The sequence below is a fragment of the Arvicanthis niloticus genome, chromosome 8 (genome assembly GCF_011762505.2).
Source record: "Arvicanthis niloticus isolate mArvNil1 chromosome 8, mArvNil1.pat.X, whole genome shotgun sequence".
Classification (NCBI taxonomy): domain Eukaryota; kingdom Metazoa; phylum Chordata; class Mammalia; order Rodentia; family Muridae; genus Arvicanthis; species Arvicanthis niloticus.
Window position 1 is genome coordinate 4,496,114 of NC_047665.1, and position 19,059 is coordinate 4,515,172.

The 19,059-nt window shown below is 41.2% G+C and overlaps 1 protein-coding gene across 5 annotated transcripts in view; it reads right to left on the reverse strand.

The window, feature by feature from the left end:
- Naa35 (N-alpha-acetyltransferase 35, NatC auxiliary subunit) overlaps positions 1-19,059 on the reverse strand; it is a 58,743-nt gene that overhangs the window by 26,502 nt on the left and 13,182 nt on the right. For 3 of the 5 annotated variants that reach the window (XM_034510436.2, XM_034510437.2, XM_076938888.1), the window contains exons 3-12: positions 16,785-16,818; positions 14,295-14,409; positions 12,496-12,570; positions 11,233-11,400; positions 9,192-9,258; positions 9,073-9,116; positions 8,279-8,329; positions 7,633-7,716; positions 6,874-6,988; positions 3,538-3,716 (exon numbers count right to left, since the gene is read on the reverse strand). In XM_034510436.2, coding sequence (XP_034366327.1) covers positions 3,538-3,716; positions 6,874-6,988; positions 7,633-7,716; positions 8,279-8,329; positions 9,073-9,116; positions 9,192-9,258; positions 11,233-11,400; positions 12,496-12,570; positions 14,295-14,409; positions 16,785-16,818 — 932 coding nt within the window. The remainder of the gene's footprint in view (positions 1-3,537; positions 3,717-6,873; positions 6,989-7,632; positions 7,717-8,278; positions 8,330-9,072; positions 9,117-9,191; positions 9,259-11,232; positions 11,401-12,495; positions 12,571-14,294; positions 14,410-16,784; positions 16,819-19,059) is intronic. The other 2 variants (XM_076938889.1, XM_076938890.1) reach the window with 2 other exon arrangements.

The following is a 19,059-nucleotide window of genomic DNA, read 5'->3' on the forward strand; positions in this document are numbered from 1 at the left end:
GCACATAACGTAAATAATGAAGACACCTTAAAAAAGAATTAAAGAAAGGAAGAGACGGAGGGAGGGAATGAATTAGTAACTAGGTAACTGGATTTATATTAGATGAAGACAAGAAATATGGGTTCATATAAGAGGGAAATGACAAGAAAAGATACAAAAACATTACCACTTAAAGATTGAGAGACACTGGCTAATTTATTAGCTTATTTTCTGAACCTACCAATTTTTATATGCATGAATTTTAGCATCTGAAATTGTTATAGATAGTTCTATGGTGCTGGAATGCCTACAATACTGCAGGCTGGCCTGAGAACAAAAGGTAAGGGATATGTGTTCCCAGGTGATGCCACCATGGAAAGCTTGTATCCTCAAGCAGCCAGCTGTCCCTGTCAGTCTCCAAAGCAGAGTGAATCCTCCTGAGTGCAGCACTCACCAATAACAGAGAGGGCATCCGAGAAGCCTGTCACAGCGCAAACCATCAGAACAAAGCTGTATGACTGCTGGACTCTGGCACGCCAATCTCTTATGAAACGTTCTTTAAACAGGTGAGAGGAAGGGAGGCTGGAGCCCGGAGAGGAGGAAGGAGACTGGGAGGGAGGGCAGTCATCTAAGTCCCACCTACTTAAGCAGTGTTTTCTTTTCTCCTGTAACTGCTATCCCCTCTAGTTATGAGGCCTAGAATGCAGTGCTCTACACTCATGTGCAGTGTTAACTCCTTTAGGAGAAAGTAAACAAACCTCTACTCTTTAGTTACACTTACTGTCTTTATAAACCATCACTCCAGTTCCTTTGCTGAGTTCTCGTCTTCAATCTAAATTTTAAGCATGAACACCCTTTGCTTTTCTTCAGCTATTTATACTCCATGTGTCTTAGGCCACTACTGCTGTGATTAAACTGGACCAAAAGCAACTTGGGGAGGAAAGACAGGGTTTATTTGGCTTATGCTTCCACATCACAATCCATCACTGAAGAAAGTCAGTACAGGAACCTGGACACAGGAGCTGATGCAGGGGCCCTGCCTGCTGCCTCTGGCTTCCTCAGCGTGCTTTCGTATAGAACCCAGGACCACCAGCCCACGGGTGGCATCACCCACCATGGGCTGGATCCTCTCCCATCAATCACTAATTAAGAAAATGCCCTGCTGCTGGGTCTCATGGAGGCATTTTCTCAGTTGAGGTTTCTTCCTTTCCTCTAGCTCATGTTGACATAAAACTAGCCAGGACCCCATGTGCATAATCTACATGTTTCAGTGGACAGTCTAGCACAGTCTAGCTTCTGCGTATTGAGAGCACACAGTGGACGTACACCCTTTCCTTACACTCTAAAACTGACATGGAGTAGGTTGGCTGGAGAAGTAGATTCTGACAGCATGGAGGGTAGGCAGTTGCCCAGCTACTGTGCTGCTCGAGGCAGATTAAAATATGAAGCTGTGTGTGTGTTTCATTCTGGGAACATAAATGGTCAAAGGCAGGAAAGAACCCCTTGCCAGGATGTTTTTTTAAATATTATTTACAACACTAACATTCATGAAACATACTGTTCAGTGGCTGAATGGCATTTATTCTACCCATCTCACAGAGTGGATAGTCACCACTGAATATTTAAAATGTTTCAAGTTTTTCAAGTTAAAAATAATATAACAAATACACTCTCGTATATGCATGTCTGTATAGGTACACACAGATGTACACACAGCTTTGAATGCATATGAAAGCCAGAGGAATGTTGGGCTCCTCTTTGATGGCTCTCCACCTTTGAAATTAGGTCTCTCCCTGAGCCTAGAGTGTACCTTTCAATCTGGCTTAGTTTCCTTATATGTAAGCACACCTGACCACCTGGCACTCTACTCAAACCTCAACGACGACGACAGGTTTGCTTCCCAGTACATAGACTGTTACACCCCCACCCCCCAACCCTCTATCCATGTGGCTTCAGCCACACTTCTTCTCCAGTCACCCCACTGCCTGCAGTCTTTCACTTCCTTCCTTTCTTCCTAAGCTCTCCAGTTCCACAGCTCAGGCCTGCTCTGACCTCCCTCTACTAAAGCAAGCAGAGAGCCTGGGGAGGAGTACAGGACAGCAAGGGGTTGCTTGGCTGCATCTGCGTGTCTCTAGGAATGAGTTACACTGGACACAGAACAGATGGGTCAAAGTTCAACAACAGGCTATCCTGTCTACACCAGAGCTCCAGAACATCATTGCATACTCACCAGGATACAGTGTAAGTTTGGTAAGTTCACGACTTCACAGACAGTTTTTATTCTGTCTATTTTTATTCTGTCAAAGTTAACCTGATAATCACTATTCTAATGTGCATGAAAAAGAGCAATAAATAACTATAGAAAAAAAAAAAACCTAGGAATACTGTGAGCACTAGGCTTAAGTATTAAGAAAAAAAAATCTGACTTATGCATACAACAATTTTGTAGAAATGTATGGGAACCAACTGCTGTATAATAACATTCTCAAAACAGACCTTTCTTTTATTTAGTACTGTTTGTTATGCTTTGCCTTGAGATAGGGTCTCATTACACAGCCCAGGCTAGCCCATAACCCAAGCTTCTGCTTTGGTCTCCCTGGTGCTCCTTACCCCTGAGTTTTGGCTCTGTTCTTCCTACATGTTACAAAGTATGAGGGCTTCTAATTATACAAATGTTTTCACTTAGTAAAGGAAGCACATGTTCTATAGAGTCACATATAAAGGTTACAAAGGCAAAACACTGAAAATGACCTAAATGTAATTTGATATAAATAAACTAAAAAAAAAAAATTATGTCATAAGTTTATAGTTAGAATTTGTCTTCAATAATGTAGAGATATGCATATTTACTGAGATTAAAAATACAGAAGTTTTCTTTCTTTAGATCAATAAACAGGTTACCAAGCACCATGATCCCATATTCATTTGTAAGAACAGTAAAATCTACAGGCAACACAAGCAGAAGTCTCAGCTATTTGGGAGGCTGGGGCAGGAAGTCACACATTCAAGGCCTCCCTGAGCTACAGAGTCATTCAGCATCAGCCTGAACAACTTAATGACAGTCTATTTCAAAATCAAACAAATTTAAAAGGGATGGGAACACAGCGCTGGGGTAGAGGGCAAGCATGTTCCAGGCCCTAAAGTCAATGCCCCTATGATGTTTAAAAAGATTCTTTTCTATGTGTGTGTACGCACGTGCGCATGCGCGCGCGCGCACACACACACACACACACACACACACACACACACACACAGTCTCTCTCTCTCTCTCTCCCTCCCTTCCTCCCTCCCTCCCTCCCTCCCTCTCTCTCTCTCTCTCTCTTAGAAAAATTATTTTGAAGGCAGAACCCAGTTATCAAAACCTAACCTTTGGGTGATTTACTAATACTGTAGTTTAGCTTCTTAATTTCTAAGAATGTATCAAGTCCTCATGAGTTACCTGTGTTATGTATATGCACACACCACCCCAGTGCTAGTGTGTGCTGCCAGTCAGTCCGTCCCTTCAACAACAGGCTATCCTGTCTACACCAGAGCTCCAGAACATCATTGCATACTCACCAGGATACAGTGTAAGTTTGGTAAGTTCACGACTTCACAGACAGTTTTTATTCTGTCTATTAATCTTGAGAAATAGTTGACCATTTCTTCTCTTTTAATTATTTTTGCATAGCGAGGGAAGGTGGGTGGAAGTAATCTCTGGTTAACAAGGGGCTCAAAACCCATCATAATTGGATGGTCTAAAGAACAGAAAGAGGAAAGTAACATTTCCATTTTTTTTTTATTTTAAAATGAAAACTATTAAATATATAAATAAAAAAATATATATATAAAACTTGATTTTTAAAGGCATTTCCAAATTCTAATCACAAAAATCTGGTAAATTTTATAACTTACAACTAATTTATGTATCTATGCATACATTCTAATGAGATTTAGTAACTTCAAAGTGTACTTCCTAGCTACATGGTGGTGGCTGAGGTTAGAGCCAGAGACTGCAACAGCAGGACTTCAACAAAGGCTTGGGCTGCAAGATGAGTCAGATCTCCACCTTGAGAGGAGCGCTGACTCCTGGAGCTGTCTGCATGGCCACTGATGAACAACTAGCTGACCAGTTCTAAGTGCAGAGACCCTCCTAACAGTGGGAGATGCTGTGGACTGCGACAGAGTATACGATCTGCATCACTGAGCCCTCCTGCAAGAGTCAGGACAACACAGCTGCTGACCGCCTGCACTGAACAAAGAGCCTAAGGGAAAACTGCTCTGTAGAGCACAGAAAAACCAAAAGCCTGAGGACAGACAGGAGCAATCACCTCTGTGGTCACTGTCCACTCCCACAACTTCACAGTGTAGACTCTGCTGTTTTGAAGTAATCCCCCTATTCCTTATACTACACCTTGTGACTCATCTGAAGTAGTTTAATGGAGATGATCACAAGGGGAGACTAGAGGATCCCAGAGTAGAACCATGGTTACAGTATCACTGTCACACTAGTGTCCACTCCAGCTCTTTCCCAACATGGAAACTGAAATAGATACAGTCCTGAAGAAGCAATAGATCCAAATCTCTGCTCATTAACAAGCTACACCTTACAGTTTCACATGTCAGTGAGAGAAAACTTAAGGCTTCACAATTGCACTGTGCAGAATTAGAAACAAGACTGATTGGCTGCAATACCGAGGAGCACTGTGCCGCTCTCATCTCCCTCCATCCTTGCACATGCTCCCCAGGCCTGGGCTTTCTTCCTGCCCAGCAGTTCCTTGGATGAATCATTCTTGTATGTGTCCGACACAGTTGCTGGTTCTTGGATGAAACCCTTACCTGCAAGCTTTCCTCTCACCTTTACCTGCGCAGTGGACACCTGTACTTGGCAACCCACACCATCCCCAAAGGCACATTCCAGTCACAGCCTTCCTCCTGACACTACCCTCTCTCAGGAAACAGTAACTTAACCGTACCACTCTGAAGACAGCTCTCCTGTCTCACTCTGGGGCCTCATCTACCTTTCGATTCATCAGTTAACAACTCTTTTTTCTTTTTTTTTTTAAAGATTTATTTATTTAATGTGAGTACACTGTAGCTGTCTTCATGCACACCAGGAGGGCATCAGATCCCATTACAGATGGTTGTGAGCCACCATATGGTTGCTGGGAATTGAACTCAGGACCTTTGGAAGAACAGTCAGTGTTCTTAACCACTGAGCCATCTCTCCAGTTCCAGTTAACAACTCCTAAGGATTATAATTCCTACTGCCTACTGATGAACCTGCTCCCCTTGCTTCACTCCGACATTATATATGACTGTTCCTTCATTAAATTAGTCCTATCCACTGCCACCTCAATTTTCTATGGAAAATACAGCCTGACTTTTTACTATCATAAGTTTTTTTCTATTTTATTTATGTGTATGGATGTGTGCCTGTATAAATTTATGTGAGCCATATGTATTCAGGAGCCCACAGAGGTCAGAAGGCATCAGACCCCTGGGACTGGAGGTGCAGGTAGTTGTGAGCCACCATGTAAGGTGCTGGGAATCAAAGCCAGATCATTTGCAAGAGCATTCAGTAAGCACTCTTACCCTCTGAGCCATCTCTCTAATCTCTCATCTGTCCCCAAGTTTTGTTTACCTTCCTTTTTGTACAATATACTGTCCTAAGGGAGTCCTGCAAGAGTTCAGGGTTTCCTAAGACACAACAGAAAACTCAGATGGCTTCTGACTCTTTGAATGCTGTTTTATGTGTATCAGTGTTTTGTCGGCTTATATGCCTATATGCTATGTGTGCACTGCCCTTGTTGTCCAGAAGTGGGGGGTCAGCTCCCAAGAAGACTAGAGTTACAGGAGTCGTGAGCTGCCATGCCGGTGTAGGGAAGCCCCTCTGAAAAAGCTGCCAGTGCTCTTAACGTCTGAGCTATATCTATTCTTCAGTTCTATGAAAGCTGTTTTACACACCCATCACGTGTGGGAGGTTATACACATAAATCCCATTCCTGAGTACATTTACTGTCTTTCTCATTTTATGTGGAAAACCCAGAAAGGCTTTGTTCCCATTTACAATTCACTCAGGGATATCATTATGCCATACACATCTGAACTGCTTAAAAATAATTTTGACAGGCAGTGGTAGTGCACACTCTTAATCCCAGGATCCACAGAGGGAGACAGGCAGACAGATCTCTGAGTTTGAGGCCAGTCTGGTCTGCAAACTGAGTTCCAGGATAGCTAGGACTACACAGAGAAATCCTGACTCAAAACACAAACCAAAGAAAAATTAACCCCTGCCACTCCCGCCAAAACAAAACAAAACAAAAAACCATAAAACCAAAACAACAGAGCTGTGGCTAGTTTTCACCTCAATAATTTAAGACTACAAATACCATCTCATGAATTGTAGGGATAATCAGCACTGCTGTACACTCTAAAACGTTGAGTCAGCAGATGTGTATTATTCCCGTTGAAGCTTATTTCACATATAAGATATGAATGCCACCAACATGCCAAGCACTCTTTTCCTGTGAGTATTCAGAATCTCGTGGACAATTCCAGTGTAGTGTCAAGAAAGGCACCTGTGAATAAGCGAGCCTCAGGAACAGTAGCCTGCCTCATGGAGTGAGGAAAGTAAAGGAAGGAGCTGATGAACGACAAAGTCATCCCTGGCATCACAGCACAAACACAAGACAGGGTACATACAGATTCCAACAGTGAGATACAAGATAAGGCCAAGATCTGCCTCCTGTTTTCAGCAGACTAAATCTGCAAACAAGTCTACAGCACTCTTAAGTATTCAGTGGAAACATCCCAAAGTCCAGGCAGACTGACTTAAATGAAAGTCAGAGCTAACTGTATTACATGTTTGGACAGAAAATAAGAAAATACAAGTAAGCAAAGCTGGAGAATTACCTCCTTTGGTAGTGCCATTCTGAGCCTGGATGCCGTGGTGCAATGAGGTGTGAATGGCAGAAAGAAGGTCTGCTGCCTGGACCATCAGTTTCTGAGCCTCTGCAACAGCACTGGTCTAGCAAACAAATCACCAAAACACTTACACACTTTCACTGAAAGATACACATACAAGAGGAGATCCTACAACAGTACTAAGGTCCAATGCATGCACGGGTCCTCACAAATTGTTCACTTAATGCAGCATTGCAAGATGCTCAAATCCTTAACAGGAGACAAAGGTCCCCCTTAAATCTATATCTTATTTGATGTGTTAAAAAAAAAAATAGCTGTGAGTGGTGACACACGCCTTTAATCCCAGCACTTGGGAGGCAGAGGCAGGAAAATCTGTGAATTTGATGCCAGCCTGGTCTACAAAATGAGGTCCAGGCCAGCCATGGCTGTTACACAGAGAAACCCTGTCTGAAAACAAAACAAAACAACCCCCAAGGCCCCCCAAAAACAAACATACAGTTAAATATAAAAAGAGAAAAATTCCAATAATCTACAGTTATTCACAAATATGGGGTAGAGGGAATCCAGGAAAAAAGAGTAACTTGAAAGAGTTTTTATCTATGTAGAAGACAGTGTGTTACAGAATAGAATGTAAAGCTATCATCACGCTTCACCAAAGCATTAGTATGGCTGTAGTGTAAGTACAGAGAACCGTGAGAACAGGAGGACATGCCATCTACAACTGACCCATTACAGCAATTCTCTCACCTCTTTCTTAGTAAAGGCTATGAGCACTGTGAGCAGCACTCGGGTGAACTTCACTCTGCTGAATGCTGCCAAGCACTGCTGGTGCTGGGAAGACAAGGGAGTGTGGTAAGAGGCAGGACCTGCAAAGGACGGCCTGCAAAGCAGCTCACTACAGTCATCAGGCCTCTACTCAAGTGCTGAAAATGCCCTCAAAACAAGCCACCAAAGCCGTACTAAACAAAGCCTACTCCTTTGAAACAGAGAAGAAGCTATACTGTACTTTAGAACAACAGACTGGCTTTAATCCAAGGTCAAAACTTATACTATTAACTCAAAAAACAAATAGCAGTTATAAAAGTTGAGAGGTTTAGGAACTTTTGATAATATGGAAAAGTCTGATGTTTACTAAGTTTTGAAACAAGATCTACAAGTGATCTTTTTTTTTCCAGTTCCTGCCTCCCAGGAACACTTAAGTTTTGAAATCAGATATTCAAGATCTGTATTACCACTTTCTATATAAAAATACAAGTGGAATTGAGTCCTTTGAAACATGCACTTGCTAAAGAAACACCTCAAGGGGCTCCCATGGATTACGATGCAACTCAAAGAGCCACAGCACTGAGAGATGGCTTCTCTGACATTAGCTACAGAAAAGATGGGCAATTACTTCTAGTTCAACTTCTGGGTCTCTCTCTTCTCCTTGTCGACTTCGAGTACTCTAAAATTAAAAAATAAAGTAAATTTAGACAAATTTGGCCCCAGAGAAGTAAGTAAAAAAGAACTAAGTTACTTTATTGGGCACATACAAGAACCTATTATTAAGGAAAAAAATCTGACAAAAAAAGTGTCCAGTATTTTTCTTTTTCCCATTAATGTTTTACGCATGTATTTGTATATAAATTAGAAAGATCATGAAATGAACAGGTATTAAAACAACAAAAGCAAAACAATAAAATAGCAGAAGCAAAGTATCTGACTCATAATACTACTGCCCATTTTAAACCAATTTATAATAAAAATCACTGTCACTGGTGCTGGAGAGATGGCTTAGCAGTTAGGGCACTAACTGCTCTTCCAGAGGACTGGGATTCAAATCCCAGTACCCACATGGCAGCTCACGACTGTCTGTAACTCTAAGATCCGACATGCTCACACAGACACACATGCAGACAAAACACCAACGCACATAAAATAAAGGTAAAAAAATTTTTTTAAAAATTCTAAAAGAAAAAAAATCACCATCACCATTAAAAACTATCATTTTTTTTTTTTTTAAACTGGCCTGGCTGAGTCTGCTGGGTTTATGCCTATAAACGCAGCACTGAGGAGGCAAGGCCAGCGGCTCAAATGAGTTCAAACACAGCCTGGTCTTCAGTGACTTCCAGGCTGGCCAGAGCTACACAAACCTGCTCTTAAAAACAAAACAACATAAGCCCTAAACCAAAGAAAAGGGAGACATACCTTCACTCTCCTTTGCATATCATCTTCCACATCTTTTAGCATTCCTAGAATGAAAACAGTAAGTTTTATAACAAATCAAAATGCAAAACTTACTAATTACTGTTGTGAATAGTTTATACCTGTAACTCGAAGATCTGTCACACTGTTGGCCATTTTAAATCCATATGTCATCGACTGGAAATCTTCCTGTACAAAGAAGGAGTAAGCATGCTCTTCAATAGCAGCACCACACACATTCCCCTAACAAAATCACTATTTAGAAGAAATCAACTGCCAGGCAGCATGTCTCAACACTGCCATTATACAGCTAAAGGCCTCCTCCTTGTAAGCATGACACTCCGATACTAATGCTGTTATCTGTCCTTGCCTTTAGCTGCTTGTTCGTGGTCTAGAGGTTAAGCATTCTCAAGTAGCGTTACTCATAGAAACAGCAAAGTACATTTCATAGTCCATGGTTAAACAAACAAACAAACAACAACAACAAAAAAATGGCATGGATCTCCAGGTCCCCCCAACAAAATGTTTAATTATTTCATTGATGAGACAATTAAGGCATTTATCTCAGTTTGAAGAATGAATTTAACATTATCTGGTAGAAGACTTCCCCTATATTATCGTTTCTACAAACATACAGAGAAGCCCGAGTGATGGGCAGTTACAAAGATGATCATACCCACGGCAGAATTCTGGGATGCTTAGTAAAAACACTGAGCACTCAAGTCATGTCAGTTAGTGTACCTCAGAGAAAGAAGAGAATACTACATGAGGAGGAAAAGAAAATGCTCAAACCATACTCCTGCTTTGTAAAACTGGGTAGTCTAAGATGCATGTACCAGGGTCTTCTAAAAGCCTCAAGTAGAACTTCAAAGCCAGCTTATCCTTCAGGTCCAGTGCACACCCTCTACCTTTACATAGACCTCCACTGCCCAAGCTTTACAAGTGTCCAGAAAGAACCTCTGCTGTCCACGTTCCTAACATTTACCAGGCAGGCCTCCTACCTCCACCTCCCCATCACATGCATAAGAAGACCTGCATGTTTGACTTCCAAGTTTAGCCTAATCACTTCTCACCACTTCATAGGTCTCTCTAGTTAAGTTACTGCCACCTCTCATCCCTGTTGAGCAGATGAACCTTCCACTTGCCACAACTGTCCCATATCTAACTATCTCTCTCCCCCTCTCTCTCTTGATTGGTGCTGGTGGGGGCAGAGACAACACACTATGTAGCCCTGGCTGGCTTAGAACTAAGTGATCTGCTTGCCTCTGCTTCCTGAGTTCTGGGATAAAAGGCATGTGCCACTCCCCATAGACATATAGCACATCATCAGTACAGAAGCACATAACACACAGCACATACAGTACAGAAGCACATAACATACCACATACAGTACAGAAGCACATAACATACCACATACAGTACAGAAGCACATAACACACAGCACATACAGTACAGAAGCACATAACACACAGCACATACAGTACAGAAGCACATAACACACAGCACATACAGTACAGAAGCACGTAACACACAGCACATACAGTACAGAAGCACATAACACACAGCACATACGGTACAGACTTATATAACACAGCTCATACAATAGAGAAGTGCAGTACAGTACTTGGAGTCCAGCAGTAATCTCTCCACACCCTAATTTCTTACAAGAAAGTTTTCCCCGCCACTTCCTTGGGATACTCAGACCAGACAGGAGAAAAACCCTGTCTGCTATACATTACACATTGCTGTTTCCTGACCTTCCCTTTTATGTCACATGGCTGAAGAGCAGTGACTGATGGACTGAATGTGAACAGGATTTATGAGTGCAGAAGAGTATGAAAGCTTTCTTGAGGAGAGTCACACAACATAGCTGCTACACTGTCAGTATTTACAACAGCTTCCAGAGAGAGCCCCGTTTTAGCTTCCCCACAGTTGGAACAGACAGAGGTAGCAATGTTCACTTCTAACAGCAGCTCATTGTATAGCCCAGGCCGGCCCCTTCTGCTTCTGTGTTCTGAGGATGGACTGCAGACACATGCCACACAGGGCAAAAGCAATTTTTAAAATAACTATTCCTTAGTTATACACGTGGACCAAAACACGCGTCCCAAATCATTCGTCTACAGCACAGTAAGACGGCGGTGAGCTTCTACATTTCTTTACCTCTTCAAAAACAGCAGCTTTGTTTACTTTTTCCCTTGCAATGTCACAGATCTTCAAGATTCCCAGAGCAAAAGCTTTCATGGCAGGATCCTCTATGAAGTCTGGATTGTGAATGTAAAGGCACGTAAACACTGTCTGTGCCAAGGAATGGCCTTCCAGCCATGTGATCTGTTGAGAGAGGGTGGTATACAGGGTTTGCAAAGTCTAAACTGAGCCAGTGAGTTCTAGATTCATATTACTACAGTTAATCATGAGATCGAAAAGATCACTAAAAAGGAGGTCACAGAAGACAGGACTAAGATTGCTTTCACTAGCTAAAATTTTCAAGAAGTTTATATAGAATGAGTCTCCAAAATGCTGTGAAACAGGAAACAAGAAGCTAGTGCTCTACAGGTTCAAACTACAGTGCTCCGTCGGCACCGCAAGTGCCTAGCCATCGATGGGAGCCGTTCTAAGCCTAATATTCCAGTCTACAACATCTCAGTGTCTAATTAAAGTAGAAAAACTATGTAGCATTCAAAAGCAAACAATTCTACAATGAAATCTATTCCCAGCAACCCTTCCTGGCCCTTCCTACTCCTTCAGGAATAGTGTACTGCTAAAAGTTAAAAAAGAAATTTTTTCTAGGTAGACAAAACTCTGGCTGTGCCTCTGTCAGCAATGTAGCCTTAGGCACTATAATAAAATGCTGGACCCTCTAATGAACAGTCTATGTCACAGCTAGTGTGCATGTGCTGCTGACATTCCATTCCCAGTGTGTGCCCAATGAAACATCAACAAATCTTACAAAAAGCCAGGATTTTTTTTTTTTTTACAATTAAACAACCCTGCCTGGAAAAGATATGCATCCAGCAAAGGGAGGTCACTAGGATACCCTGGAGCAGAGGACAGCCAGGTCCTGACGACTTATCCTAGAGCAGCAACCAGCTCCAAAGCCTTCCACACTTCCCTCTGCTTCATCTGTGCTCATCATGGAACCTTAAGTACAATTTCTTGATAACTTGAAAGCAAAACAGAGTATTCTGGATAATGGCTGTGATCTCCTCACAAAACCAAAGCACCGCGTTGTTAGATCCTGTGAGTGCGGCAGTGCCAGTCAGAAGCTGGAGCATGGTGTCCTGAGGCTCACTAGCCTATGGGTCTTGTGTCTGCTTTCTGAGCGAGCCCCGCACTGTTTCATATTCACCATGGTGCACACACCTTAATTCAAACAATCAGGTAGGCCACAGTTTGATCAGCCAACAATCTTGTTTTATTTCTTACCAAACAGCAGAAACAGGTATCCATTATTCCTATCAGTTCAGGCAGGCTGAGGTCTTTAATTTTAATGGTGCCATCCTAAAAAGGAGAGTGCAAATAACAGAAAGTTACAGGGAAAAAGCTGTATGTACAATTGTGTTTTCAAGTTTAAGTTTAAAATTAGGTATTTATTTAAAAAAAATAATAATCCAAAGAAAACACTAACTTATCTGACAAGACCCAAACACCAACTTAATGTTTTGTTCTGAGGAACAAAATCCGGTTTCTTGTTCTGGCTGCAGCAGCCATCTGGAGCCCAGGTTGATTGGGGACCGTGATGCTACTGCTTCTCCCTCACAAGAGCCGAGCTTACAGGCCTAAACTACCACATCACTGAGACATGAGCATTCTGTCAAGCTTTATTCTAGCACATAACTGAAGAAACCACATATCTTAAATAAATCTTTACTAATTTAGGTCTTAAATCTTGGATAAGAAAAATCAAAGTCTAATCTGAAACCACATATCTTAAATAAGTCTTTGCTAATTTATGTCTTAAATCTTGAATAAAAACAAATCAAAGTCTAATTTGAAACAATAAAGTTCTTTATGATAAAAAGGCCAAGCTCCCTAAATACGGTGTTTCTCAAGTCTATAAAAGGCCAGCACTTGTGGAGTCAGGAGGAAGAGGAGTTTAAGGTCCTAATGAGCGACAAAGCAAGTTAAGTTTCAATGTGGATTCTAAGAGACTGTGTCTCAAGGAATGAAGAAAAGGGAGGAGGGAGAAAGGGAGGGAGGGAGGGAAGTCAAATTAGTAAGCATTTCTAAAGCACAGTTGAAATTACACTGCCCAGGCTGGAATGATAGGCATATGCTACCTACTGGCTCAAAATCAGTTTTGTTTATTTATTTCATTTACTTTGTTTTAATTTTCTGTTGTCTGAAACAGCCTCACTCTGTAGCTTGGACCCCAGAGCAGTTCTGCTAACTCAGCATCTCAGTACACAATGGCAGAAAAAAGTAATCTGAGTTAACCATCCTGAATATAAACTCAAATACCTTCAAAATGAATTCAAAGAATACACAAATGGACAACTTAAAGCAAGTTTATAATGAGGACCTCACATCATTAATTTCTAGGCTTTAATTGAGACTGATAACTAAATATTCTAACAATAGGAATCCCAGCATGGTCTCAGAGTCACTATATAACTGAGACTGGTCTTCTGATCCTCCTGCCTCACTCCCAAGTGCTGGGACAGCAGGAATGTTCCATCACGCCTGCTTTGGATGCTAATTCTTATGTCTGAGAAGCTTGTAAAAAATACAGTTGAACAGCTTTTGTAATTTTGATATTAAGCACATTTTAACATTAAATATAGGTATTTTCTTTTCTTTTTTTTAAAAGGCTTTTTTTCTTCTAAGATTTTTTTTCCTCGTTCTTTTTTTTTCCGAGACAGGGTTTCTCTGTGTAGTTCTGGCTGTCCTGGAACTCACTCTGTAGACCAGGCTGGCCTCGAACTCAGAAATCCGCCTGCCTCTGCCTCCCAAGTGCTGGGATTAAAGGCGTGCACCACCACCACCCGGCCTCATCTAAGATTTATTTATTTACTTTATGTATATGAGTACATTGTAGCCATCTTCAGACACACCAGAAGAGGGCATCAGATCCCATTACAGATGGCTGTGAGCCATCATGTGGTTGCTGGGAATTGAACTCAGGACCTTTAGAAAGAGCAGTCAGTGCTCTTAACTGCTGAGCCATCTCTCCAGCCCAGGTATTTTTTTAAAAGCCAGAGACGCACAAAAAATACAATAACTACCTTGATAGCTTGTTCAAAATTGAGAACTTTTCTATTCACTTGGTTTCCGATCATACCGGCATCCATCTTGGGATCCATCATTTCAATAGCAGACATGGCTTCAAAAAGACCAAACCTACAAACACATGAACCCACAAGCTACTTTTGAACCCAGATTTCTACAATTGTACAAACATTGTCACAGTACTTTTAGCAACTACAGTATTCTATGCATTTATTTGTATTGTGTATATAATTTGCTAAAACTTCTGTTTCAACTAATCATCAGTTGGCACAGATATTCACTAACTCACTATACAAGTTACAAATGATTTTACATGCTCTTTGGAAGAAAAGATTAAATTTTCATTATACTTTTTTCAACAGGACATGGATCAACCGCTTGTGGAGGAAAGAGATCAATTCCTGTCAAATGACACTCCTTAAATAATTTTCTTTGACTTTCAGAATGTTATGTGTAAATTTTTTCATTTTCCATATATGTTTTTTGTATGTATTAGTGCTTGCGTTTCCAAACATGTTTCTGCACATTTGTGTGTATACACATTTGTACATGCATGCATGCTTGCCTGCATGTGCATGAGTGCTCCTGAGAGACATCTTGGAGCTCACCAACAAAGCTGGCTGGCCAGCCAGCAACCACAGTGACACTTTTGTCTCTGCCTCCCCATTTTTAGATTACAAATTAATGCAGAAATTTTACAGCTATCTGAAGATTAAACCCAGGTCCTCATGTTCACAAAGCAAACACTTTACCAACTGAGCTATCTTCCTACTTCTGGCTCCATTTCTTCATAGCTTAATGGTAAGATAATTGATTTACATAGTCCAAAATTTTAGCAATTACATAATGCAAAACAATCCAGAACTTCTGGTTGTTCTCCATGGACAAAGATAGTTACCACACACTGAACACTGATTAGAAAGACTGAGGAAAAGGAGCTTATCTAAACTGATCAAACTGACAAGTAGTGCATCCTCTAAATCATTTCTCTCACTTAGTCAATAGAGGGCTCACTATGGCAGCACATACACTAAAGAGCAACAGAAAGATATAGATAGATAGATACATAGATAGATAGATAGATAGATAGATAGATAGATAAAGTGCTTTAAGGACTGAGGATGTAACACTGTGGTAAAGAGCTTGTGTTCAATTCCAAGTTCTAAAAGAACAGAATCAACTTCATGAAGACAAACTTTCACCATGATGCTACTGTTATACTCAGTTTAAGATATGGTGACAAGCTGGGCAGCAGAAGCATACACTTTTAATCCCAGCCCTCCAGAGGCGGAGGCAGAGGCAGGCAGATCTCTGCGTTCTACAGGGTGAGTTCTAGAACAGCCAGGGCTACACAGAGTAAAACTGTCTTGAAAAATAAAAACAAATACAAAAACAAAAAACAAAAGACACTCTTGGCGACCTGCCTACAGCACAGTAAAGACAGTGCTCATGCTGACCAGATCCTAACAGTACTAACCAAAATATCAGTTTTTAATGAGGACCTCAAGTCAAACAGGAAAGCCCTCAAGAATGCAAGAAAGAGTTCGGTCAACAAGACCAATATATAATAATATGGCTTCACCAACTGCCAAGCACTGCTGTGAGAATGAATAAATACATTCTAGAACACACAGTCTAACGGGAAGCTCTATGAACAGGTTCTATGAAAAATAAAGCAAAAGAAATTTCACACTCATGGAAACTACAGTCAATGCTTTTGAGAAAAGCCACTCATCCCATGGGAAAATCCAAATGTCTAAATAAATCAGATTAAAGTTCTAAACCTGCAAAAGAAGCAAACAAAACCTCTCCTTTCAAAATCTAAAAAGCTATAAAAAAGCAACTGTAGAAATAGCCTAAGTTCTCAATGCAGATCAGCAACTTGTCTGACTTGGTAAGCTGTTGGAAATACTAACTCTGGTCTCAAGTTGACTCACTTAAATATGAAATTCTGGATCCAGCCAGGGATTTTTTTTTTTTAAAGCTTTCTAGATGATTCTTAACACACTAAGATTTTAAGAGCAGATTTCAGCCTCTCCTTGTTCCTCCAGCAAATACTGTCTAAATTTATTCACTTACTAATTCAAGATTTTGTTGTCCTAACTAGGAAGTAACCAGGCCACAGCATGTCTGCAGCAGCAGAGTGAGGTAAAAAATATAGGCCAGGATTTCCTTCCCTTTGGTTCACTTGGAGATCTTCAATTGCATTCCAGACTAGCATTAAATCACCGATCAATCTACCTCACTAGACAACTGATAGCCTTCTTCAAAAATCCCACATTCAGTATGTCCATCTTCACGAAAAGCGTCTTGACAGTTTGATGCTTTATATCTTAACCAGATCAGTGACTCAAGAGAGCTCACCCGAACTGAAACAGAAATTGTATTTATAACTCATTTGAAACATGAATTTACTTGGACTTCAAAGAATATTCTACCTGAGGAAAAAGATGAAAGTCTGACACTATTACCACAGCAATACTCACAGTTTATCATGAAGCAGCTCTCCCAACTTCAGTTCTAAAGGAATCAGAGAGAAAATTTACTTTAAGAACACAATTAGGTTTAAGTGTTAAGACTAAGAAGAAACACGCTTGAATTGCTTTAAAAATTACCACAGTGATGCTTTCTGGAACACTATGAAGTGGGTCAAAAAAAAAAAAAAAAAAACCCATAGGACTGAAAATTAACAAGCAAACTACCATCTTAATATTCCAGTAAGAATTACAAATTTAAAAATCATTTTTCAAGTTACTAGCGTATTTCATTGCACTGTGTGAACTTTCCCACAGAAACAACTGCTACCTCTCTGGTTTCTAAACCACACAGGGTCATCATCTAACCTCTGCTGTTTCAGGAACAATGTCAAAATCACATCTAAACATTCAGTTTTCCTTAAATGTTGAAAACACTTTGAGTAAACTGCTAATCCATACAGTGTCCATGGGCTGGAGATGAAGGTCAGTGGTAAAGCAATCACCCAGCATGCACTAGGGCTCCATTCCAGTACAAAAGAAGGGAGGGAGGGATGACATCAGAGAGGCAAATGGGGGTCAGGGGGCAACAGACAAAAATCTTCAAACTTCAGTTTTAAAATGAACCAGAGATGGCCTAAAGCCAACCTTCATATAGCATCCCAAACCAGTGAAACCACAAAGTAGGACTCTAACAATGCTTCTAAAACAGCCTAAGTGCTTTCAATGTTTAGATAGAAGGCAGGAACCACCTTTAGAACATGTTAGTAAGCTTAAATGCTGCCTTTATTTTTAATTCTGGAATATCCCGGGTGAGTACTGAAGAATGCTGGTGGGGTAGGGTGGGTGGGGCTGAAGTGGAAACTTCAGGGAAAAAGCAGAAACTGCAAAGGAAGCGCACGCTCCTCATACCTACAGACACAGCGAGCAGAAGCAGCCACAGTGGGGTGTAGGGCTCTAAAGTACCAGGAAGGACCCACAAGCCTCTGCTCCCACACTCCAGGAGCACAGGGAACAAGGAGGCTAGAGACAAAGGTTACCATTCCTGCTCCCTCACTCTGCACCAATGAGCCTCTGGGGCTGGAGGGATCCAAGAACCTTACCTCTCTCATCAGTGCAGCTGTGCCTGCAAACCCACTCCGTAAGTACCTTTCCATTTGTTATTTTCTAGGGCTTCATCTCCACTCTTGCATGTGTATTGAGGGCCATGCCAGTCCAGGACTTTTCCTGAAGCCTTGATATATGACAAGGAACTTGGTTCCTTATCTAAAACCAGGAACACGCTAGAGCCAGGGCTTTAGGGGAGCTATGGTTTTCAATTCTGGGAACTCAATTTTCCTACTCTTTGAGGGGTGTGGTTATTAGTCTCAAGGAGCCCTAGATATGCGACACACTTGACTGAGCTATCCTGTGTTCATTCCCTCTGGGTCACACTGCTTGATTACCTTCCTGCTGACTTTGTCCGACTGTTCCCCTGGAAACTGTGTATCAGATGCTGTACGTAAGTCCAACTTTCCTATCTACTTTATTTTCTAATCCTATTATTTTATCTTCTCCTCTCAGAACCCTGTCACTAAAGAACAACCTGCTGGTCCAGATCACCTGTGTCTCATCATGGTTTTCTTGTTTGCAGCTTACTCAATATTCAAGCTGTTCTTAGGCCTCACCACCCAGTGTACAGAGAACAACGTAGTACCCACCTCACACACACTTTCTTACATCCTTATTCCTTCTTCTCTTTACTACTTAATTATATCATCCATAGCTCCTCCAAAACTTTCAGTCCTACAGCAATGGTACCCACTAAGAATGAGCTCGATGAAAGATGACTGTAAGAATGTCCACAGGCACAGACAGCAGAATGAAGGAAGGAAGGAGGTGGAGGGAGACTGTGACGGGAGCTCAGCAGACACTGAAGAAAACCCAGTAGGGAACAGTGGGAATGAAAACCACCTACAGCAGACAAAGCTCTGAACACAGTCTCACTGCAGAGTGGATCAGAGAATCTCTGAGCTTGAACTCAGTGGAGAAACTGGATAGGAAAGGCATTTGCTGCCAAGCCTGATGACCTGAATTCAATTCCCAGGACCCACATGGTGGGAAGAAGAAACTGATTCCTGCAATCTGTACACAGACACACACACACATCCCACAAAAAAACACAAAATAAATGAAACCTTAAAAATAGCAAATATAAGAAAGTACAGTAATTATTCTGAGACCTACGACATTACAAAAGACCAAATCTACAGTTTCTGAACATAAAAGAATCTTATTATAGAAACAT